The sequence below is a fragment of the Simochromis diagramma genome, unplaced genomic scaffold (genome assembly GCF_900408965.1).
Source record: "Simochromis diagramma unplaced genomic scaffold, fSimDia1.1 OVJJ01000343.1, whole genome shotgun sequence".
NCBI classification, from domain to species: Eukaryota; Metazoa; Chordata; class Actinopteri; order Cichliformes; family Cichlidae; genus Simochromis; species Simochromis diagramma.
This window is the reverse complement of record NW_024386831.1, coordinates 11,264,217-11,289,491: the sequence shown is the minus strand read 5'-3', so window position 1 is coordinate 11,289,491 and position 25,275 is coordinate 11,264,217. Positions and strand designations below refer to the sequence as shown.

At 41.4% G+C, this 25,275-nt stretch overlaps 2 protein-coding genes across 3 annotated transcripts in view; both read right to left on the bottom strand.

The window, feature by feature from the left end:
* The window catches only part of map2 (microtubule-associated protein 2), a 100,820-nt gene extending 93,784 nt beyond the window's left edge, over window positions 1-7,036 (bottom strand). The window contains exons 1-2 of the mRNA XM_040028405.1: window positions 7,012-7,036; window positions 3,903-6,679 (exon numbers count right to left, since the gene is read on the bottom strand). The gene's annotated coding sequence lies outside the window, so the exon portion shown is untranslated. The remainder of the gene's footprint in view (window positions 1-3,902; window positions 6,680-7,011) is intronic.
* Window positions 7,037-10,395: 3,359 nt separating this feature from the next.
* On the bottom strand, window positions 10,396-23,361 carry kansl1l (KAT8 regulatory NSL complex subunit 1-like). Of its 2 annotated transcripts, XM_040028330.1 has the most exons (9): window positions 23,118-23,361; window positions 21,436-22,578; window positions 18,264-18,408; window positions 17,909-18,061; window positions 15,671-15,774; window positions 14,955-15,126; window positions 13,881-14,089; window positions 11,949-12,068; window positions 10,396-10,499 (listed from the first exon to the last, which is right to left on the bottom strand). In XM_040028330.1, the coding sequence occupies exons 2-9, from the start codon at window positions 22,506-22,508 to the stop codon at window positions 10,466-10,468; spliced, it is 2,010 nt and encodes a 669-aa protein (XP_039884264.1). In that variant the 5' UTR covers window positions 22,509-22,578; window positions 23,118-23,361; the 3' UTR covers window positions 10,396-10,465. The 2 variants fall into 2 exon arrangements, with proteins under 2 accessions (XP_039884264.1, XP_039884265.1); XM_040028331.1 differs by lacking the exon at window positions 10,396-10,499 and having other exon boundaries at window positions 11,993-12,068; window positions 13,862-14,089.
* Between the last annotated feature and the right edge of the window lie 1,914 nt (window positions 23,362-25,275).

Below are 25,275 nucleotides of genomic sequence, written 5' to 3'. Positions count from 1 at the left end.
AGAAATGGGCAGCCAGTGAAGTGAAGCTAAAACAGGGGAAATGTGCTCAAACTTTCGAGTGCCAGTTAAAAGACGAGCTGCGGCATTTTGCACCCTCTGTAGGTGACTAATATATAATGCACTGACCCCTATATAAAGTGCATTACAGTAATCCAGCCGAGTGCTAACAAAGGCGTGGATCACTGTCTCAAAGTGCTGCCGTGAAAGAATTGGTTTTATTTTTGCCAGCTGCCTGAGGTGAAAGAAGCTAGATTTTACCACTGCCTTAATTTGATTATCAAACTTTAGATCACAGTCCACTTTGACCCCCAGGTTTGTGACAGTTGGCTTAACATACTGTGCCAGGGAATCTACATACACATTGGGGGTCTCAGTGGAGCTACCAAAAACCATCACCTCTGTCTTTTTATCATTGAATTTTAAGAAGTTAGCAGACATCCAAGCCTTAATATCATCGAGACACTGAAGTAATGGCTGTGTAAGGTATCTGCCTTTTTTCTTTAGAGGGACATAGATCTGACAGTCATCAGCATAAAAGTGGAAAGCAATGCCGTGCTTTCTCAGTACAGAACCAAGAGGAAGCAGATATAAAGAGAAGAGGAGGGGGCCTAGAACTGAGCCCTGTGGGACACCACACAAGAGGGGAGCGGAGGACGACGCATAGTCACCAAGGCTGACACAAAAAGTTCGCCCCGTCAAATAGGACCTAAACCACTCCAGTGCAGTGCCCCTAATGCCCACCCAGTGCTCCAAACGAGAGAATAAAATGGCATGATCCACGGTATCAAACGCAGCTGTCAAATCTAAAAGCACAAGAACAACACAGTCCCCAGCATCAGTCGCTAAAAATATGTCATTAAAAACTTTTAAAAGGGCTGATTCAGTGCTATGAAAGGGTTTAAAACCAGATTGGAAAACCTCTAAAACATTTTGCTTTTCCAGGAAGGCCATTATTTTGTTGTAAACTACCTTTTCAAGAATTTTGGAAAGAAAAGGTAGTTTGGAGATAGGCCTGTAATTTGCAAGAACCATAGGATCAAGAGCAGGTTTTTTAATCAGGGGTTTGACTACTGCATGTTTAAAATCTTTAGGGACAACACCTGACATCAGACTATGGTTTACCAGCTCAAGCACCAAAGGACCAACTGTAGGTAACACCTCTTTTAAAAGTCGAGGAGGGACAGCATCATTTGGAGACCCAGCAGGCTTAAGATGACCAACAGTCTCATTTAAAAAGGACAGAGTCACAGGCTCAAACCTGTCAAAGACAGCAGAGCAGGAAGCAGAGACTGAGAGGTCGTGAGCATGAGAAGAGATTTGAGCCCTTGTGGAGGAGACCTTCTCGATAAAAAAGTGTAAAAAATTTTCACAGGCTTCTGTTGAGGGCTCAATACAGTCAGTATATGGTGCATTAAGAACAGAGTTAATAGTATTAAATAAAACACGTGGGTTGTGGCAGTTTGACAAAATAATGTCAGATAAGTGTTTTCTTTTGGCATCTTTTACAGTTCTTTGATATTGACGCCAACAGTCCTTCAGCATCTGGAATGACACTTGTAGTTTGTCCTTTTTCCACTTGCGCTCAGCTCGACGGCAATCGCGTCTGACAGCTCGGGTCAAGTCGTTCAGCCAGGGCTCAGATTTAGTTTTAGGCAGTCTGGATTTTAATGGAGCCACAATGTCCAAAGCAGTCCGACAGGTAGAATAAAACCATGAGCTCAGTTCCTCAGTCTGGCTGCATAAAAAATCCGGGATCTTACAGAACTGGTCAAAGACTGTTGAAAAGTGTTCAGCAGTGGAGGAGTTAAGAACACGACAGCGCTGAGCAGCAGCGCGAGTTTTAACTGAGGCACAGGCAAGAGGAACTTCAAACATCACAGGACTGTGGTCAGAAAACACAGCATCACAAATCTCTATGTTAGAAACAGAAAAACCATGAGATAAAACAAGATCAAGCGTGTGTCCACGTTCATGTGTGGGACCTGTCACACATTGCACCAGATTAAACGAATCAATAAGGTTTAAAAAGCCCTTTGCCATGGGCCTGTCGGGACAACACACGTGAATATTAAAATCCCCAACAATAAGAACACGATCATATTTTGGCATAAATTCAGCCAAAAAGTCGGCAAAGTCACTCACAAAGTCGTTATTGTATTTTGGAGGCCGGTAAACCACCGCACACAACACTGTGTGAGAGCAGCCCAGCTCAAACACAGACAGTTCAAAGCTGGTGAATGACGGGGTTGATAGCTGCTTACATTTAAAATGACTTTTAAAGATCGTAGCTATTCCTCCTCCTCGGCCCAACATACGTGGGGAATTAAAATAGCAGCAATCGCCAGGTAGAAGATCCGAGAAGATGCTGCACTCACCGGCGCTCAGCCACGTCTCGCACACACAAAGAAAATCCAGTCCTCGGGATGTGAAAAAATCCTTCAGGATAAACGTTTTGTTCGCTAGGGACCTAGCATTTACCAGGCCAATCCTGGCGGTAAACAGCGGATCCCCGTCGCTAGCCGTCCTAGAAGCCCGACACAGAGGCCGCAGATTCCGCAGATTCACACCACGTCGGCGGGGGCGAGGAGAGTAGAGTTTTCGGGACATCCCATCCAGGCCGATGACAGGTACCAGCCAGGCACAGACAGGTTCCAACGATCGCTGAGAGAAACAGAAGTTTGGCACCACTCCTTGTTTTCTGGACAAGGGCTTAAGAGAATACCTCAAAGAAGCTTTCAGCTTAACCAGGAAGCCAGCCCTTCGACCCCGGCGACGGCACTTTTGCCGGAGTGGAGGATCTGGAACACGGCACAGGTGAGCCGGGATCTCTGATATTAGCGGGGGCAAAGTTTTATGTTCAGCTTGGTTCCACTTTGCCCAGCTTTTGACAGAAGGTCGGAGATCCAGTAGGGTTTTGGCGATCATACACCAAGAAAGAGTTGGCATTTATTACAATAGTCAATAAAATCAATACAAACAAACATAACACTGGCAGTGATAGACGGCAAGCCACACACACCGGCGCCATCTTGAATCACAATCAAGAGCTTGACTGATCAGCAGTGCCTGAGATTTGAAAGACATCAAGTCTTTCAAAATGCCTTTAAATGAAATAAACTAAACTGTAATCTAACATTAAATGCAGTGGCGACGGTGACAACAACAGACATGCACATACAGGGCTTCAATTTGTGAGATCAATCAGGGGAAGGACCCGCCAATATGACTCAGCACCTGTTTTTTTCCTTTTGCACCCCCTTTTTCCTTTCTGGGGTGATTGGAAATTAATGTCATATTTCTCTAGGGATTCCCTCTGATGATTTTATCACAGTTACCTACAGCTTTCCGAAATATATTATAGGCTTACTAAAGCTCAATAGCCTTGCACTGCCACCGCAGCAAGCCAAGTTCCCGCAGTCACCGCAGTAGGTGAAGCCTTTAAGTAGCACAATGCAGACATTATTCCTGAACCCCATCAAAAAATTAAAAAGTGGATCAATAACAGACGAGTCAATTAGGTCAGTCAGTGTGGATCCTACCTATCTTGGGATTCTGATTTCTAGATCTATTCCTAAGATGTGATTTATTATCGGATGAATTTCGCAGCATTTTTCATCTTAAAACCGGCTCACACCACAGCTCAGACAGCACACAGACTCACAGGAGCCCAGATTCAGTTCTCCTTCGGACGAACAATGCGTCCTTTTTCCATCCACACAGACACAGAGGGGCACCTCATCATTTCAGCTTCAGCTCACTGAAATGTCAATTTACTGCTGGGTCTAAGGACTTCTTTTTCTAGCCATTCAATGTCGCATGCTTTTTAAGTCGCTGCCAATCGCAATATATTATACTGCATTAAAACGATGCTGTTAAAAGCAAAGAAGTGTTGAATTCTTTACCTGTTCGGCGTAGTGTCTTCCAGAGGAACTCCCGGTCTGTCGGACACACACAGGCTCCGCAACCTACATTTACCGTAATGATCCTACTAGTCACGCCGATAGACTGCGTCGGTGTTTAAACTAGCCATTACGGTGTTCTGGTGTACCCTTTGCTAGAAATTACCACAGAGGTGGAGCAGCAACAAACTGTACCGACGCGTTTCAGGTTAAACGGAAGTGTAAAACCTACTGTGTTGACGTAAAGGTACAACGCCAGCAGGTATTACAAAGTAAATAAGGCTGGCGAAATGTCGTCTCGTCAAGTATTACGTTCTTTAGGTTGCTATGGCAATAAAGCAGTATAAAGGCACACGTGCAGTTCGGGGCATGGGTTAAAAATACTGCACGAAAAATAGTTTGGCTTCCCAGAAACAATGCTCTTAATGAAGAATCACTTCCCATCTGTTATTTGTGGTCATCCCAGTTCAACAGTAAGTATTTTTTATTTTTTTATTTATTTATTTTTTACACATGGTAAATCGGTATTCGGATATTCTTTGATATAAGAGCGCCTCCCAGAGTGCAAATGCTGTAGTTACAATCTGCTTTTCATAGTTCAGTGCACACATCTTCCCCCCTTTTCATTGGGTTAATAATCTGCTTATTCGTTTATAGGGTTTAATTTTACTCAGTTGATGTAGAGCTCATGGAAACAGTCTATGTGTATGCATTATATTGTTCGTTGACTTGTGTAGTCTTCTAAGAAGCAATATAGCCCCCATGTGGATACAAGAGGTTCTTTTTGCCTGCTATTGAGATCAGACAATCCTACTACTATTGCACTGATGTGACACTTCGAGCTCTTCTTCAGTTTTCAAGGAGAGACAAGGTCTCCCACTTCTCAACTGGAAGTGAGTGCAAGTGACCTTGATAGTTTTACGTTTTTTTTCTGCTGACTCCAACAAAGAGTGTTGTAATGCTGTGTGAGCAAGGAGGGGGATCTTAAAGAATGAAAAGATTTACCTCAGCTGACACCCGAAGTCATGTGAAAGCACAGATGAGCCCTATTCACCTCTATGAACTTGGAATCATCCAGTTATAATCTGTAAATTAATTTAATGAAATCCAAGTTTCGATTTCTAGAATCTTAGCACCAAATCCCCAGTATAAAGCAGCTGACATGCATACAGTATGTGAGAGGGATGACCTTGACCACCATCTGCCCATTGCCTCCTTCCCAGGTCGTTATAAGAGGAAGCTATGCATACGGGATCAAAAATACCAGCTGTTTCACTTTAAGACTGTGGCTTTAAAAAGTGACGACCTCAATAAAAGGTAAATCATCCAAATCACTGAAATGACCTCACAAATGTTCTGTCCATCCAGCTTTTATAAATTACATCTTATTTAAGTAGACTTGGCGAGAATTGCAGACATCCTTCACATTACTGAAATTAAAACCTCGGAGCTCTCAACTGAAGAGACGCCTCACTTGACTTGTTCGTTTTCAGACTAATGGGCACTGACAGCTTGACAAGCAATGATGTGCAATATTCTAATTTCAGATTTTCTATGTCATGACCCAATTACACAGGCAGCTTGTTTTCTACCTCATCTCCCTTCTGTCGTTTTACATTTTTGCTCCTAGTTAAACTCCTCCTGAAATCCTTCCACACACCTGTTGGATTTTCCAGTAGTGACGGGCTGCAAGAATCCTGAAAGGAAATAATTTTTCAGATTTTCAAAACACCGATATTACTGGGGGGCACCTCAGTCCAGCCATGTGCAGACATTATCCCTGTAATTTGACCACATATTCAGGGGGATTAAAACATAGTATTTTTAGGTGTATTGCTCTTATTGCTCCTATGTGTGCAAATAATAGGGCACTGCAAAAAGAGCTTTAAAAGAACAAAACAAACAACAAAAAAAAGAATAAAATATTCAGCAACTGCAGTACCACAAGTAAAAATCAGACATTTTAAAATGATGCATATATTCACCTTTTCATTGGGTCTTATTGGTGATCTTGGTTAGGTTGCATCCTTCTTTTCCTTTCCATTGTTTACCTGGAAACAGCTTGCCTGAATGTGATTAGTTGGTCAAATTTAGACCACAAATGGACTACAAACTGTCTACAGATATGTGAATATGAATATACAGATATCTTTTTATGAAGATTTGAGTGGACCCCGAATCAAAGCATGGCCCCAAAAAACAAAAGCCCAGTAGGAGTCGCTAGTGCAGCTTCTCAATCCAGGAAAAAATAGCAGCCATGTCCCTTTGCTACAGATCTGATCACTGAGATAACTATGGAAGTAGAGCATGGCATCTATATTGGAAAGTTTTATATTTTCCAAATACATTTTCTTTTTTGTGGAAAAAAAAAATACAAAAAGGACAGCATCTTCAAACAGAAAGCACAAGTACACCAAGTAAAAGTTAAAAATTAAATAAAAAGTTACTAAACATATCCTATATTTACATTTTAAGACAGCTGTAGAAATAAATAGCGTTGACAGATACAAACATGAAAGAAACGTGACACTACAGTGGAGTTGCTGATAGATATATTACTTTACATACAGTACCACTTTTACATTAAAACCTGAAACCGCTGCAGAAGTTAAAACTACTGTGACTACTGTCACAACCCTAACAAAATAATCACTTTTGCCTAAAAAAAATGTTTGTTTTTTTTAATTACATCAGATCACAAAGCTCGTGGAATGTATTAAATATTCCCGGTAAGGTTCCTAGGGCACATGTTCTGCTCGTTGTCCCTGATGAGAGGAGATCTGGAAAAGAAATGATGCAAATATTAAATTAAGTGATAAAATACTGAAGGATGTTTTTCAGAGGCTTAACCTTCTAAAATACTCTTTGTACTCTTTATGAATGATCCAATAAATTAATGATGTATGTGTTACAGTCCAATCACAATAATAGTAATAATAATTTTATGTTATGAATGACATACTGGATAGATTAATCAAAGCACAGACAATTCAGTGTATGACTGGAATAAGTGGTTAAACAAATTAAACTTGCTTAAAATTGAGAAAATACACACACACACACACACACACACACACACACACACACACGTAAAAAATTTTAATGAACTTACATTCAAAGACAAAAAAAAGAAGGCACGGCAGTATCAGCTGCTGTTCTTGCTTTGTCCCCCAGAGGGCAGTGTAGCATAAGAAGCCTGAGTTGGAGCTGGTTGGGAGTTTGAGTTCTTTGATGTGGAAGAGGCTGAACTAATCCCTAAGCACCCATACGGGACTTTTTCTTGTTTATCAGAGAGCAGAGCGCCTTCCTCATCCTCATCCAAAGGAAAGACTCGAGGCTCCCAGGGTGTCTGAGGCTGACAAGTAAGACAAATCAATGACATTCAGAAAAATATTGAATATTATCTTTATTTGTAAATTGAATATGACAGGGGAGCGCGTTTTTGTAAGTAGTCACAACTGGCTACATACATTTCCTGCAAGGCAGACATTAAGTGTAAAATAAAACTGCAGAAAGCTTTTTATTTGTCCTTTTTTTTCCATAACAGTCCCTTCAGTGAATATGCACATTGAGGACTATAATACATCTGTGCATGGCTCAGAGGTCTGTTTAAAAATAAATAAATAATGGTTGTGCTTTAATCATGGTTTGTATGGCCTCTGGAGTGCATAAGAAGTGCAACGCAGTGAAGTAGGGGTTATTTGTAGTGTGGAGAAGGTTGATTGGGTAAGTCTGGTTTAGGGACAACTCATTGGCTCTCCAATCAAAGCAAAGTGGAATAGAGGACTGCAATCAGGGCATCATCACAGGAAACAAGAGTGGAAACAAGTATCTGTGTAGGCTCTCAAGAACCCACCAAGGCTCCATAGCTCACACAAGATGAATGGTGACTGAATGAGATGAATGTTGCTGCTTTATATTCTTTGTCTCTGCTGAAGGACACGTGAAACGGCTTCATTTTTTCACAGGAATGTTACAGAAAATATCCTTACGGCAATGTATGGGTGAAAGTGCTGCAGTCTGCTGATTTTCCTTTAAATGATTTACAACGCCTTGTGTTGGAAACAACAGTCGAGCGTAAATACGGTAAACAGCATATTGGGGACACAACAGCGTAAATATGCATGACTCCACATGAGCTGCCTCCTGTGTCACCTTGATCAACCATCCTGTGATATTCTCAGTTTGTCTTGGGGATTTCAGGTTTCAGCTGTGGCGCTTTTGATCTTACCAGCCACTCCTCTGACCTGAGCGAATCATCAAGATCCAGCTGAGCGCAACTCCACTCCACAGAACTCTCCTCTCCTGATGTGTACATCCCACCCCCACTGCCTAAAAGCCTGCTGCCAGATCTGGAATGAGAAAACAAACACACCCCATGAAACACTGTCTCAAATTTCCAGGTTTTTACATGCACACAAACAAAACAAGTCTGAAACCAGCTGCACGCCTTTGAGAGTTCACTGTTTAAAGCTTTCCAAATGTAATACAATGATTAGTGGTGGCATTAATCCACATTCAGGTAACATCTATTGGAAGATCTGAGGTTATGACACGTTCTTCTGTCTGCTCATTATCTAGCTGGATTAACTTCCTCAGTTATTGAGGTTTATTGTGTATTTTTACAGAATTGTTTTATTTCTGTAGGCCCTTTAAAAACATTCTAACATTTTCTAACATTGTGGTTCACCTTAGATTTTGCATTACTGATGAGACACTCTCATTATTGCTACATTTCTGAGTTTGTGTGGGTGTCCACACCTTGTAGGGCGCCTACGGTGTTTCCTCTTATCCCAGGACGACCAGCGTAACTTCTCTTTTTGCTCCAAAGCCAGGTGCCGCTGAGCAAAGACTTCATCACTGAGAGCCTCAGCCTGAACACAACACACAGACAGACAGACAGACAGAAGGGCATTAAGATGCTGGATTGTTCACAAATGAAAATAAACTGCTCATGTTCAAAGAAAAGAAATGCTCTGTTTCATGCCCCTCCACCTTCTCTGGCTCCATCTCCATCAGAGGCTGGATGTCAACTACTCGCCAACTGCAATAAAGATAAACTAATCATTATAATAATGATAATGGACAACTTCCATTTACTTTTGTCATTTTTAAACAATAGCTTTACAAATCAGACATCACTCTGGTAAAAGTGATTGTTTATAATAAATAAGTTGCAAAATACAATTATGCAGAATCACAACTACTGTAAAACCAGTCAATAAGACTGGTCATTAGTCTTCCTAAAGGAGTTACGGTTCATAGTGATACATTGTAACACTTTCAGGGGTGTTTCCATTTCATACCTGGGTATTAGAATTTCTTTGTATTGCAGCTTTTCTACTTTAGCCAGTGGCATGGGAATGACAATGTTGTTGATGTTGTACACGTTCTCTCCCTGGCGTTTGCGAACAAAGCCCTAGAAGGAAACGTTCCCAGGTTGAATCAAGAGCTTACCAATCGTTCAGAAGAGTTTACATATTCAAAGTCATTCTAAATCTTCAGATGTCCTGACAAAACTTTTGTGGTCATCTTTCTTTACATTTCACACATATGCACATATTAAGTGACGTAGGTGGATCTATCCTATCCTGTCATATCCATCCTATCCTAACCGCGCTTCATCCTAATCTGAATTAAATCTGCTACTTCTGACATTTCACCTATATCATTTTCTTGGCTCTTTAGTTTTTAATAATAACATATGTTTTGTGTTACCTGTGAGGCCTGCTTGTGTGATGCATGTGAGTAGCTCTCCTCTAGCACATCATCTGAACTTTCTGCTGGATCACAGAGCTGGTACAGGGCATCCTCCTCATCTGGGTATACAAACACAGACATATACAGGCATGCTGTACACTAAAACCAGCAGCTACATTGTTAAAACAGCTCTAACAAGAAACATCAAGAGCACAAATTTCCACTAAGGCAGCTCACTCTGGGTCGTATTTACGTTTAGGGAATAGTATTGGATTTTCTATATATCCATTTAATTTTCTTTGTTCTTTTGAAAGTATTTTAAGGTGTTAGCATACAAGTAAAAACAAGTGGAAAGTGCAGGCTTTTGTTATTTGCCCCACTGAAACTCATTTTAATATATTTGACATGATTTTAAGTATAATTTGGTTTTATTTATGAGGACATTCTATGTGTAAATGACATACAGCTATATGATACTTAGAATCCCCATAGATCATTCCCTATATGTTGATGATACAGATTCATCTATGTTTCATTTTTGAGTTATAAGGCTTTTTTGGATGAAAGACAAATTTTGATGTACTGTTAACATGACAGCGCTCTACACCCCTACAACGCTTAACCAGAATTCAATCAAAACGTTTCGAGCTAATGTGTTTGCAGACAGAATGACGACACGCACACACGACCAAAAACACAAGCTGTGGAAGAAGTAATGAAACCCAAGTATGAGCTTTCACTGCGTATACACACCTTCCAGCAGCCTGCGGATGCGTCTTCTCTTCCTTCTCCTCTGACTGGCTTTGCTGTGTCGACTCTGAGCAGAGACTAACAACCTGATGGGTGACAAACCCATAACTCTGCTTTTACGATGCCTGGCGTTCTGCTTGTATTCCTGACCTACAGCGAAACACAGAGACAAACACAAGAAACTGAATTAATAGACTGTCAGAATGATTTCGAGTTTTTCATTTTTATTCCAATCTACTACCAATCAGTGAAAACATTAATCCCCAATCATTATTTATATGAGTTTTACTCACCAAACTGCTGCTTCAAGTTACTTTAAAGGAACAGGACACAGAAGTGGATCTTTTTTTTTTTTTTTTTTTTAATATGGCTATAGCAATTAATTTGTCTTTAAACACACTGAGTTCTCTATGTTACACTGTAAAATATACCACAGTTGAAAGTCATTTATCATCAGTCTCCACGTCATCCGTCCACATTTCTGCATCTTGCTTGATTTGACGGTTTATGTAATCTCATCCCATTCCAGCTGAGATCAGCTTTGATAAGAAATCTGCTTCCATGTGGCTATTATCTGAGCTGGCATTTACCTGACAGACTGCCTTCTTCGGATATTGACAAACGACAATAAGATCATTCAAGCTGACACAAAATCGACAAGCGTTGCCCGGTCTGATGCCTTCATCCGTTGTCAGTCTGCTTCCTTTGTGTCTCCTCCTTTAAGCTCTCCCCCTCTCATCTATATCATTCCACATTTCCTCAACCTTTACCAGAGAAATAGTGGAAAATCTAAACTTTGAATCATCCATCTACAATATGGAAAACCACGTATGCAAGATCCTCTTAAATTGTTAACCTTCCAGGCTGCCAAAGGTATGCAGCGTAAATGTTACAGGAAATGATCATTCATTAGCTTCAGACTAACATACCAAGGTGCTTACAGACATAGGTGAAATGCCAAATGATTTTACTTTCCATCTACTGCTCAGTTGGATGCCTCTTACAGCCCCAGTGGGATATCTGACACGCTAGGAATGAATTATGATAGTCGACGGGGAGAAAACAAGCAGAGTGAGCGGATGACTTTGAAGCAGCCGGTTATTGTTTGCCTTCACTGAATACAAGCAAATGGGTGAGCTGTCTGGATATGATGAACTGTCATTTCATTTTTAATTATGCACAAATTATTCTTTAGAAAAACTGAAAGACTGCATTTATTACCTGAACTGTTGCATTAATGAATCCGAGTGGCTGCTTAGAATATAAAGACACGAATGCTACCACTGATTTAGCTACAATTACAATTAAAGTAACTTTTGCTTGCCTGTTATAGATTATATTACTTTAGCAAAAACAATCTGATCCAGTCGCTTTGATATCGGTATTAAGAGCACATGCACAGGTGCGGCTTTTTAAACTGCACCTCTATCCTTCGTTCTTCTTAATCGCTGAATGACTGATCACACTATAGTAAGCTGCAAGCATGCTTTGGGCCTAAATATCAGTATGGTGAAAACAAAGGAGACCAGCAGAATGAAAGAGAGCACCACACAATGAGGCATAATTTGTAATCAGTACAAGTATACAGAGCGATCTTACTGTTGTGCAGCGGCGTGGAGCTGTGTCGCTTGTAGTTTGCTGGACTGTTGACAACTAAAGGTCTTTGGGACCATACTTCTCTGCCTGGCACCCTCTTTACGTGGTGGCTCGTAGGTGTGCCTGGAAGAATGTGACCATTTTTAAGTGTGGGGACACAAGAATACAACACCTTTTGCAAATTCAATTCAGCACACAGTTTAAACAGTAGCATCTCAACACGCGTCGCCCTAGTTGTACAGAATCTATGCATACTAAAACAAAAAGAAAAATAAATTTTAAAAAGTTTTTAAAAATTCTTTACACACCATCCCTGCTGCCATGTATTTAAGAATGGTTGTGCCAGAAGTTTCTTCCTGTTAATAGGGAGATTTTCCTTCCCACTGTCACCAAAGTGTTTGCTCATAGGGGGTTGTTGAGTTTTTCTCTGAATATATTATTCTAGGGTCTAGGGCTGTTTGATATAACGATATATATCGGATGACGATATAAAAACATCTATCGTTTCATTTTACGCTATCGTTTGTTTCGTGGTGTCGCAACATAAACTGTTTACGGCAATATTTTTTCATCGTTTTGATGGTCACTGTAGTGGCTATATTAATTTCTTAAAGTTCTTTCTTTCTCTTATATTTAATATAACCACATTACAGACAGACAAGTGCCTGTTTTTATGCTTTGTGGTTAGCAACAACGACGGTAACAGCATCGCGTTTCCGTTTGTTTATGTTCCACACAAACCTTTCAAAATAAAGCTCAAGATCCTGTTGAGACTTTTCAAAATAAACTGAATCACGTGAAAGAGCAGATTATTTACGGATGAGAAGTAAAAAAGAGCCGCCAAGAGCTAAAAAATAAACCTTAGACCTAAACGTTAGAACAGGCTTTTCCCCGTAGCACGCCGTGTAATAAATACTGACAAAGAAAACTGCGGCCGTTACAACTTATGTCTAAAAATGTATAGTTTCATGCATCGGTTAAAACACTCGACTCCAGCTACATGACGCGCAGCTGGAAACACTTCCCGCAAGACGAGCTGCCCGAGATTCACAGAATTTACAGAAAATGTTACATTTTTGTGATTTATATCGTTATCGGGATGATAGAATTCTTATATTGGGATATGAGATTTTGGTCATATCGCACAGCCCTACTAGGGTCTACCTTACAATATAAAGCGCCTTAAGGTAACTGTTGTTGTTATTTGGCGCTGTATACATAAAACTGAATTGAATTTAAAAAAAAAAACAAAAAACGTTTAAATAACACTAAGAATCACGATCAAATTACATTAGTAGTCACCAGTAGTTAAAAATATTATCATTGCAAAAGAGCACAACAGAAGACCAGGAGATTAAGGAGCTTTATCCCCCTGAAAACATTTGGACTTGTCCCTATGTTGACTTCATCTGAGTGATCGTTCTCCAAAGTGCGATTAAAAATGTGGTTACGGTCCATCACGACAGGACTTGTGCTTTCATTTTAAGGTTTAATTATTGTGATGCCAGTTTTAAAATATTGCATGTAACCTGACCTGTTTTCTTGGCTCTGTGGACCAGTTCGGTTAAGTTTTGGCAGATTATTCTCATCTGCTGTGTGCAGTGGGGTCTTTTTAAAATTCTGACTGATCACACTATAGTAAGCTGATATGACAAGACGTATAACTAAAAACATCTACCTTTTATACCTTATAGTTTATTATAACCCTACAAACATATCTCAACTGCCCCCTACTTTAGCAAATCTTGTTGTTTTTTTTTGCTCTACAGGCCTGAGATGACAAATACATGGCCAGGGTGTGTGACCCTTCAGAGTCAGTCTACCATGTCAGACAGGAAGCCTAATATTTACTCTTGCTGACTGCAGTTCAAAAACAACATTGTAATCAAATGATCTAAAAATCTTGATTAGCTTACAAAGTTTGCTCATGCTGACCAATGTAATGTAGCTACGTTTCTCCTACCAAACGACAGAGACGACAGAGACGACACAGGGTGATGTCGAAAGCTGAAGGTGTCGGAGGAGACCCCGCTGGAGCTACAGTCGGGATCAGAGCACGAGACTATGGGATCACAAGAGGAGTAGCATGAACAGGAAGATGAGGACAGCGAGGAGGAGAAGGTAGCCATGGACTTTCTTGAGTGCTGGAAAAGGAAAAGAGAACAAGAGATTAAAAAGATTACTTAAAAAAAAAATGCTCAAGATAGGCGGAGCAAGATTAGCAACAGGAAAGAATTTCTTTACAGTTTACCTTTCCTTTCTCTTAGGATATAAGTGATATGGATGTAAGGAAGCTGATCTCTGATGGAGTGCACTGATTAAAGTCATTAATCTGTTAAACGCTCTTTTTGTTATTGAACAATGTCACAATGATGATGGCTCAGCGCTGCTTATTATAGCAGCTACAATTGTAGTGTTCAGAATCAGAAAGATGCAGAAACTCTATAAATATCCCAGCACTGTGTGAGACATGGCGATGCTTAAAAGTCCTTCAAGGTCAAGAACATGTGAATGAGAAATTAAATAGTTAAGCTGATTTATAGATTCCTATGCTGTACACATCCTCATTACCGCAACAGTGTGAAGCTAAGAAGCACTCGACACACAACGCCACTGCAATCTTTTATCTGCAGTAAGAGGACAGCATAATGTACTGGCCCCGCAGGCTAAATAAAGGCTTGAGCTTTTAAAATAGCACCCTGCATTTGTTGATCTGAATTAGAGATATTATTTCTTAATTAAAAGCAGGTGTTCGGCTTTGAACAATAATTCCTATTTAATTTGGAGACCTATTTTAGTGATGGCACTCCACTACTGAAGCTAAAATAGGTCTCAAAGGCACTGCTTTAAAGCTACATTTCATAAGAATCTCTGAACTGTTTTAAGAAGTACATAAATCAATGTATTTGATATGCTTGCAGGGTAATAAGAGGCACAATTTGACAATTATATACAGCATGTAAATGGTTAAACAGACTAGAAGAAGAAGGGGGTCGACATATGGCTTACCAGTGGACTGCCAGAGCCGTATGAGTTGAAAGTGAACAGCCTGGGCTTGTGGTAGGTGACCAGGGGTCGGGTTCGGGCACACACGCATGACGCATCAGCTTTAAAGAGCCGCCTAGTCCCTAGTCTCTTTCTCTTGGAGCTCACAGGCAAGAAAACATCTCCTCTCTGGCCGCTGCAGAAACACAACCAGATGAGGTCACGTGTTAGGTTTGTGCTTTGTAGCAAGTTCACAATGCTCGAAAAGCAACTTCTTTCAAGGTGTTGATTCCTTAGATCTTGTTCATCAATCCCTACTTATACCCACTTGTTACTGTACATGAATAAAAGAAACAGAATGCCTTTCATTTATTATGGGGCTTTCATCTTCACAGGCAGGCAGAGAGTTAAAAAGGCAACAGGAAGGGGAGACATGAAGGGATTACTGAAGTCAGACTCCATGAAGAGACCGAAGTGGGTTCAGTGGGTTTTACGACAAGCTGGGACGTGCTTTCACCCTATCGCCTAGACTTTAAAGAGATAACAGACAAACTTCTATCACCATTAGAGTCTGAAATATGTCAGATTTTCACATAAATTAACAGTTTTTAAAGACGTTTTTTGTAAATGTGTCATTTAACTGCAACTTGTATAAAGCACACAGGATAATATAGGTATTAACACAATCTGACTACTTGTGTGTGTGTGTGTGTGTGTGTGTGTGTGTGTGTGTCCTCTACCTTGGGAGGGTTCTCCTGTCTTTACAGGTCTGAGACTGTTTTGAGAGCGGTGAAAAGCTCAGAGGGGGCATCAGACTGTTGACGATCTGGCTAAGCTGAGCACTCTGCAATGAAGACATCAGCCAAATAATGCACATACGAGTGAGATACAATCCAGCCGTTCAGACTTCCCCTGAAGCATTTGCTTCACAGAAAGAACACATCGAGTTAGATGTCTTTAGCCTTGGCTGATTCTTATTATTTGGTATCAGGCTGATAAATATAAGCAAGCCTTGTAATCTTAAAAAGGAGCACAGTACACATATGAGAACTTTCTACCAAGGCGAATAAAAAGAGTATGAACCGAGAGTGAATAGAAAGTCCCACATTGAATGAGCTCAGAAAACATGTTGAGGCAAAACACATATTTTGGTATTTAGGTACATACCACTTCTAAAGCAAGTGTAAATGGAGATACAAATAGAAGTTGTTTTTCTTGGGTGGGCGAGCACGCTGGGGGCGTGTTAATGACTTTATATAATGGATCGCCTAAGGTTGGCATGTGGTTTTCTTTCCATACGAATCATATGGATTGCAAGGATAAGCAAACGAGTAAGGTCGGTGCTCACTGAACATACTATGCGTCTTATACGATTTTAGCCTGGAGTTGAAGTGACAGGTTTTGTGTCCTAACTAATCATATGGTCACATGAGTCGAATCAATGTGACTAAAATCAAGGATCATGAATCTAAAAAGGACCACTTGATGATCTTTTCAACAGATTACCCAGCTCTAGGTCATAAACCTAAATCACAACATGTCTCGGTGTGGGTTGTGAATCAATACGTTTTTGTTTTTTTACTAAATTTGATTCTTGTGTGCACATAAGTACAGCTTTAAAGCTATCAAGAGTAGGGATGGGTACCGGTATCCGGTGCCATAACATAAACGGTAGTAACCAGACCGAAAAGCAGCGCACATTTCGGTGCTTTTTTTCCTGAGACGTCATACACTTTGGATTCTAGCCAATCATTTTACCTTTCCGAGGATGGTAGGCGGGCCCAGGTACGTACGTTCTTTTAGAGCAGAGCTACAGAATAAAAAGTCTGGCTGTACTTCTCAGCAAAAGATGCAAACTCAGCAGCCTGCAACAAGTGCTTTAAGCTGATACTGTGCAAAGGAGGTAACACCTCGAATCTGATGAAACACCTGGCGACGCATAGCGTTTTTTTAAAAGCCGAGAAATGCACCGCATTTGATAGCTTGCTGCGAGACCTCACACCGAGCACATCTACTGTGGGAGTGGTGCCCGTTATCGGACCCGGAGTTAGCAACATCCCCCAAGAATCCGAAGACGAGAGTCCTGGCCCCGAGCCCTGCCAGTGTAGCAGAAATGATGACGGATGATGATGGCAGCAGCAGCCATTCTTCTCTGGGCGAGTAGCTTAATGTTGTTCGTGTGTAATTTACGTTGCGTAGGCTAACCACGTTATTACATTAATGCACGTAAGGTGAACTAGCAAACACCGTCGTAGTTACATGCGGCTGTCTTCTTGTTTGATGGCCGATACTCCTTCACCCTGGCCAAAAAGGCTAAAATGACCAAAGAAAAAGTGGGAAACAGCTAAACATGAGAGGTTTTTGGACAAAATTGGTGTTTTTTCCATTGATTAAGCACTGCTTCCAGCCAAGAGTGATGCCATAAATCCCCTATAGCTGCAGAAAAGGCTAACATTGTTATCTTTTTACAAAAAAAACAGCTAAACATGAGAGGTTTTTGGACAAAGTGTGTGTTCTCCATTCTTTAAGCACCGGTTCGAGCACTGTTTAAGCACCGGCACCGTTTCAAAAGTACCGGTATCGGATAAAACCTAAACGATACCTATCCGTAATCAAGAGTGTGCACCATCTTAAATACATAGCCAGATGTCAGCTACTATCTGAGCTTCAACAGCTGCAAAAAATAAATAAGCAATTTCATAGTTACAGACTTATTACTTAACGGTCGACTTCATAAAGCACAAATTCATTCATTTGACCTGCAGCCTCTAATTTAGCATATTACCACAAAGGTCAGAAAGTAAGCATACCATAATTAATTAGTTTAATCCTCTCAACCTGACATTGGGATATGAAAGATCACAAGACAGAAAAGGGTAATCTCCTAAAACAGCATCTATAATTCTAGATTACTAATCCTCTTTATTTTAAACTCATGCCTGGTATCAGAGGTGCAAGTAATAACCCCTCCCTCCTACCTGTCTCTCTATATTGTGCAGAAGACGTGTAGGGCTGCAGGGTTCGTTGTCCGGATCAGAAGCTGTGCAGGATAAACCTGCCATTTCCTTCAGCAGGGTCTGCTGAATCTGCCTGTCAGTCAGTGGCTGGGAGTCTGCAAGCACCACCCGACCCTGAGAAACACAGAGATCCACAGAAAGACAGAGAAGAGAGGATCCAAACACTGATTAAAACATACTACTTATTGTAGCTCGGGCAATCCATGAAAGTTTGTTTTTTGTATCCTTTTTCTTGACAAGTGTGCAAGCTTAATGTCCTATAATATAACTGACCAACTGTCTGTCAGTCAGTTGGTACAGACACCTTTTGTCATACCTTCATAGAGCGTATATGCTTGTGGACCCCCTCCAGTTGTAGTATCCTCCCTTCTAGTTCAGCCAAGCGCAGTTCCAACCAAGTCCATCGGCTGCTCAGCTCTGCTCTCTCTTCCAGCCACTGCTTCTCACAGCTGCTGCTGCTGCTGGCAGGAGGGACAGGGTGATGGATGACAGGGGAGGACAGTTACACCCGTACAAAAGCACTTTAATATTATATTCATCCCTGTCAAAGGCTTTATACCCCCCCCATTCAACCCCACAAGAAGAAAGACGAGTGTAAAGCTGTAAGCCTTGGATTTTTATTTCATCGCGCTGAATACAATCATGAAAACCAGGTATGTCGGTCTGAGAACAAGATGATTAATCAATCTGCAATTTTGTACTGCAGCTCTGTCTACCTGACCTATTTTATACAGGCATGTAAACTGTTTAGCATCCAAACAGCATGGGGGGGGGGGGGGAATTTTGCTCAAGCACAAAAGCCTATCTAGGCCACAGAATAAAGCACAGTTGACTTGTGTGGTGTGTGTCTATAGCATGTTTCCATGGCACTAGGCTGTTCAGTTAGCATTTATCTTTGTGTGTGTGTGTGTGTGTGTGTGTGTGTGTGTGTGTGTGTGTGTGTGTGTGTGTGTGTGTTTGGCTGACTTCAGCAGGGCAATAGTTGCTATGGCATTGCTCTTGGACCTTGGCTAGGATAGACAGAGACTCCCCCACTTCAAACAGGAGAGGAAAAGGTTAGGCTAGTCAGCAAGCAGCTACACACAGTGCACCTGGCAAATACCCTTTGATATTATGAGTTAGCTATTTCACTGTTACCCTGATTAATCAAATACCCTAAATGCTGTTTGCTTCAATGAACACAGTTAGCCTCACTTTATGGTCAATACAAAAACAAAGAAAGAAAAAAGAAAAAACAGCCAAACAGTCCATTAAATGTCCAAAATGGCTTATTTCTCCAATAAGTTTCACTCAATCCCAAGCTAGTGTCTCTTTGTTGAGCAGTAGGCGCTCTTTTTCCTTCACAGACAATGGCCAGACCTGGCAGCCCTGCAGCTCACTCCAACTGTATAATGAGAAAATTCCAGGAATATTTGTGGAGCATTAGGAGAAGAGGAAAGGACAGAATGGGAACGGCTGCTTCATACCCGTTACTGTGCTTGTTCACAGACTGCATCCATTACATCCATACTTCTATATTGCATATTTGAATCCTGGCTGCTTTGGAGGGGAGCGCCAGGAAGAAGACCCCCTCCCCCCAGTTTGAGGCTCTTGCAGAAGCATCAAGATTTTAGGGTGTGCCTGGCATTTAAACTTGACCACTTAGACTCTGAAAAATACTGCTGTGCAGCATGTTTGAAAATGAAAACAGAGCAACATCTGGAAGTGATTTTTTTCTTTTAAGTCAAACTATATCTGCGCTTCACAAGTTCATACGTCGAATGATAAAAGTCTTTACTATCTACTATTTAACATTTCTAAAAGAGAGCAGTGACCCATCCCCTCCCCTGCAGCGTCCTATCCTCTTTGAGAAGGAATCAACCATAAATTCTTTTTTTTTTAAAAATCCCCAGGCAAGGTTTACAGATGAAGAACGGAGCATTGTTCCATGCAGGAGGAGAGCAGTCTCTACAAAGGACAAGCTGACACTCCTGAGATGACACAAGCTGGCCAAATAAAAGCACACGCGCAGACACACAAACAATACTGTCTCAGTACTGTTGTCAGACCCAGCAACCATTATTTTAGTTAGTGTTCTGGACTGAATCCAGGCTCACGGGAAACAACTTAAGGGGTCAACAAGGTTGAATCTTATTGATGAAAGGTTTGTGAAATATATTGAGATTTCAATAACTACTGCACAGGCTAGGATCACGCGCTTATTCTCTAGACCTGAAATAAACCCTTAACCCCATCTGTGCAAGAGCTCCGGCTGCAAAGACTGCCTGTCATCTAAAATGCATGTTTATCTTCTGAATCATCATCCCAAGTGACTGTAATGCTTTTTTTTTTTTTTTTTTTTAAACATCCTGGTAGGCAAGACAGATCTCCCTGATTCACTTAGTTTTTTTTGAACAGTTATAGCTACTAAAATAAAAAAGCAAACAAACTTGCAAACCAAGCCCAAAACCTGAATTCAGGTAAACAAAACAAAAGGGCAATCAGGAACTAGACTAAGCAGCAATTTCATTTTTAAGTGTAGTTTTTCTAGATGTTAAAGCTTTAAAAAGATTGCATTTGATATTTTACACATTCAGTCAATATAAGCCTTTAAAAAAAAAAAAAACAAGGACACCACAAACATCTCAACCTTGAATCTAGACACACGCTTTAAAGTATTTTTTCACTAGAAAGAGGAGGAGCTGAGGAATGTGCACACAGAATGGCTGGCAAGTTGCTGCCTTGTTGGAAAGACTGTGTTTATTTCCTACCCTGTGGGTAAAAAGAGCTGGCTGCTCTGTTGAATCTGTTATGACTGCAGCATGGAAAAGGAACGCGCGCGCTTGTGTGTGTGTGTGCATGGTAAAAAAAATGTCATAACACTCCCCCACATCTGGGAGGACAAAACTTGCACTTATGACAACCACACTGTAAACCTCACTGAAGGCCAAGTAAACAGCACGGTGGACCTCGTAACACTTTAGATGATTTTTTCCAAAACTCGCACTGTTATTCTAAAAGAAGGAGTGGATTTCTTATGTCATTCTTGGCATTTGTAACCGTGCATGACTTAATACTGACTTAATATGCCCTTCCCATATTGTCAACCAAACTTGACAATCCATTCACTCCACTTTTACATCAGTCGAAGTTAAAAAGCTGCTCTCGTCGGGTTTTTAACTGACCAGACGCCCAGAGCCAGAGCCAACCTCTGTGAACTTTCAACAGTAATTAAGAAAAGAGCAGTGATTTTTACTGTGAAGAACAGCTGCTTTCTGGTAACCAGATCCCAGAACAGTTTGCCAGTGACACTCCAGCTGAGTTTTGGAACCTGTTTTCATATACTGTTGATATGGCTTTAGCTGAATAAATGGTTAAGCTGTGCCGTTCTGTGGAGTTTTAAAGTCTGAGCACTCTTGCTGGTTTATTTAGCTGTAATCAGCAGCTGTAATAGCCACACGCTCACTGTGGCACTGGTTGAATAAACAAAAACAGACCTGGATACTCACATGGATGAAATCCTGCTACGAATCTTTTCCTCCACTGGCTCCTCATCTGAGCTGCTGCTGGCTGTAGCCTCAGAGTCCAAGGCCTCCTGCAGACCTCTCAGTACCACCTGACTGGAGTGGCTGAACTCTCCGACCTCTGAGAAGGATGACGAGGCTATTGGTAACTCTAGCCAAGGAAAACTTAGTTTACTGCTTTCTTGTGCAGAGTTGAAGCAGTCAAAAGACAAATCTCCATGTTGACTGTGTTTTGCCAGCCCCTCCAGCTGCTGGTTGCAGTGCCGCACAGTCTGCTCTCCTAGCAGGATCTGCAGTCTCTTTCGCAGTTTCAAAGCCCGGCTGCGCAGGTCTGTCTGCCGCGAGAACTGCGCCTTCACGGCTTCCTCTAGCACAGCTCTGGACGTCAGCTGGTCAGGGCTTACCCTGTCAATGCAAGGCTGCGCTGAAACTGGGGGAGGGCAGACCATCCCCGCTGCTTTCTCCTGTCTCAGCGAAGGTGGAGGTGCAAACAAATGTGTGTGGCCCGGGGATGTTAACTCCCCTTGGGGATATGGAGGACAAACACTCGTAAGGTTAAGAGAGGAGTGGTACACATCACCACCATATGGCTGGCATTCAGGAGCAGCACTCCATCCATGTGGCAGACAAATGTGTTGTCTATTGTGTTCAGGCCCAGGAACTAAAAACATGTCCGGTACATCTGGGAAGACTGAGGCCACATGATGGGAATCTCTGGAGCCTTTATTGAAGGACAGGAGGTTGACAAGGGAGTTTGGACTGGGCAGGGACATCGTCTCACACTGGCTGTTGGATGTCTGCGGGCATGGCGAAAGCGGAGGGTTGGAAGAAGCGTCCAAGAGGCTGAAAGGTAGGCAGGAGTCCAGGAAGTGAAATGAAGAAAGGTTCCACATCTTCTGCTGGAGGTCATTGTCATCATCATCTATGGGTCTCATGTGAGGCTGTAGCTCTATACTGCACATGGCTCTCCCATCTGAGTCAGTTCTGACAGTGGCAGGGGGTGAGGACAAGTGGATCCCGTGGCCATTTTTAAGGATTTTTGTCAGAGCTGGGGCCATACCCTTCTCTGAACCACTGATGCGCTAGAAAGCCAAGGGTGCAGACTTCACAGGCTGTGCCTGAAATGACCTGACAGCAGCAAAAACACATGTTGGCAACTGACAACACTGAGATCACAAAAGCCACAGTATCGCTAAAAAAAAAAAGTCACTTTTTTAGATAATAAGGGATAAACTGAAAGCGCAGACACCAAATAAAATGCACTTCAAAGTCAACTAGTTTACGTTGACGCATTTTTATAATTAAGGGGTATGTATATATATATATATATTGAATACGGTAGTAATAGCAGTTCCAGACACATTTGGGATGATCGACTCATAATTTTTGTCGCATGATTCCTTTACAGCCTCTTTCCGCGTTTTCCACTTATGACGACCAAAACGAAAAGTCCTGCCGCGGACGTGATTGGAAGAAAATACAGAAAAATACCAACCCAGTACGAAGTTACGAAGTGTGAGCCCCCGGTCCTTGTACTCGTCCATCACAAGTCAAAGGTAACGGTAAACATACAAATATAACGGCGGACTGTAACCACCAAAGCTAGCTGAGCTATAACGGTAACGTTAACACTCCATGAAGTCTCTTTGAGGTGGATCTACACTCACCTGAACACAAGGTAAACCGTTGACTTTAACATCGCTTATGTGCTTCGGAAAATGACATCTGATCTTTCTGAGCATTTAGAAAGCAGAAAAATATAATCAGGCGAGCTTCTATGGCTTTCCAACAGCTTATCAAACGGTAGCACTTGTCTTTTCCCAGACTTTCGGCGCGGTGGTTCTCCTGTACATTAACCGTTCAGCTCCTTCTCCTCCTCCTTCACCAACTGCCGAGAGGACGAAACACATCTGAACGATCCTGAGAGAAGGGGCTGGACCTGATGCCTTCATGGCCATCTAAGAAGCTCAGATCTCTCACAACTCAAAGTGAAAACTTGCACATACAGTGCCATGAGAAAGTGTTTTCCTCCTTCCAGATCATCAAACAAATTTTCATATTGGACAATAAAAACCTGAATAAATACGAAATGCAGTTTTTCATTGATGATCAAATGTATTAAGAAAAATGTGGCAAACACTTTTTAAGAAAAGTTACATTTGATCATCAATTGAAAAAAAAAACATGTATTGCTTATAATACTTATTGTAGCGTTGAATAATAATTCAGACTTTACACTACTGTAAAAACATCTCTTATTTATAATATTCTAAATATAAGATAAAGGATTTCAATTTTATAACATCCATTATTCCTGATGTATTGTAGGCTAATCAAGTTCCCTTCTCATTATAAGATGCAACATTCCTGTACATACCATGTCTATATACATATATATTTGTATGATTTGAAGATTAGAACGTGATTTAGTTATAGGTGTAGTAGTCATAATTTATTAATCAATGTTATTATTTGATGATTATTATGCCTACCATTATACCTTTCCCAAATTTCCGACAGGACCTGAAGGTGACTTCTGAGATTATTTAACCTCGGCTTGCATCAAAGGGCAAAAATCAATCACAGCAAAGGCAATTTTTGTACTTGATGTTTTACAGCTAACTTCTCTATTACAAATATATATTATTAACAGCAAGTCTTATTATATTGTTGTACATTTCATAAACCAGCCTCACTTTATAGGTTCCCACTAGAAAATTATCATAAAGAAATACATCAACAAATGCTAGATACCTGTGTACCTGCTAGAGTGTTAAACGCATTTAGTTTGCTGCTTACAAATGCTAAAGAGAGGTAAGTTTAAATATGAAAAGATATCCTCTCAGCAAATATTTCACCATAACATCGTAAAACACAGTTCTGTTTACATGTGAGATTTAAACCACACCCTCATACACAGTTTTTTTTTAGACATTTAGAAAATTCAACAATTGTGTGTGTGTGTGTGTATATATATATATATATATATATATATATATATATATAAACACCCAGCACGCCCCTGCGGGCGGTTTATCCTTCAAGCTCGGGTTCTCTACCAGAGGCCTGGGAGCTTGAGGGTCCTGCGCAGTATCTTAGCTGTTCCCAGGACTGCGCTCTTCTGGACAGAGATCTCCGATGTTGTTCCCGGGATCTGCTGGAGCCACTCGCCTAGCTTGGGAGTCACCGCACCTAGTGCTCCGATTACCACGGGGACCACCGTTACCTTCACCCTCCACATCCTCTCGAGCTCTTCTCTGAGCCCTTGGTATTTCTCCAGCTTCTCGTGTTCCTTCTTCCTGATATTGCTGTCATTCGGAACCGCTAAATCGATCACTACGGCCGTCTTCTTCTGTTTGTCTACCACCTCTATGCCCGGTTGGTTAGCCACCACCATTTTGTCCGTCTGTATCTGGAAGTCCCACAGGATCTTAGCTCGGTCATTCTCCACCACCCTTGGGGGCATCTCCCATTTTGACCTCGGGACTTCCAGGTTATACTCGGCACAGATGTTCCTGTACACTATGCCGGCCACTTGGTTATGGCGTTCCATGTATGCCTTGCCTGCTAGCATCTTGCACCCTGCTGTTATGTGCTGGATTGTCTCTGGGGCATCTTTACACAGCCTGCACCTGGGGTCTTGCCTGGTGTGATAGACCCCAGCCTCTATGGATCTTGTGCTCAGAGCTTGTTCTTGTGCTGCCATGATTAGTGCCTCTGTGCTGTCTTTCAGTCCAGCTTTGTCCAGCCACTGGTAGGATTTCTGGATATCAGCCACCTCCTCTATCTGCCGGTGGTACATACCGTGCAGGGGCCTGTCCTTCC

Excerpts from the sequence above, each read along its gene's own strand:
- kansl1l (XM_040028330.1), bottom strand. The coding sequence starts at position 22,508 with ATGGCCCCAGCTCTGACAAAAATCCTTAAAAATGGCCACGGGATCCAC. Across the intron at positions 18,409-21,435 it reads CGTAGCAGGATTTCATCCAT|CAGCAGCAGCAGCTGTGAGA; the intron begins GTGAGTATCCAG and ends CCCTCCTGCCAG. Across the intron at positions 18,062-18,263 it reads AGCATATACGCTCTATGAAG|GGTCGGGTGGTGCTTGCAGA; the intron begins GTATGACAAAAG and ends TGTGTTTCTCAG.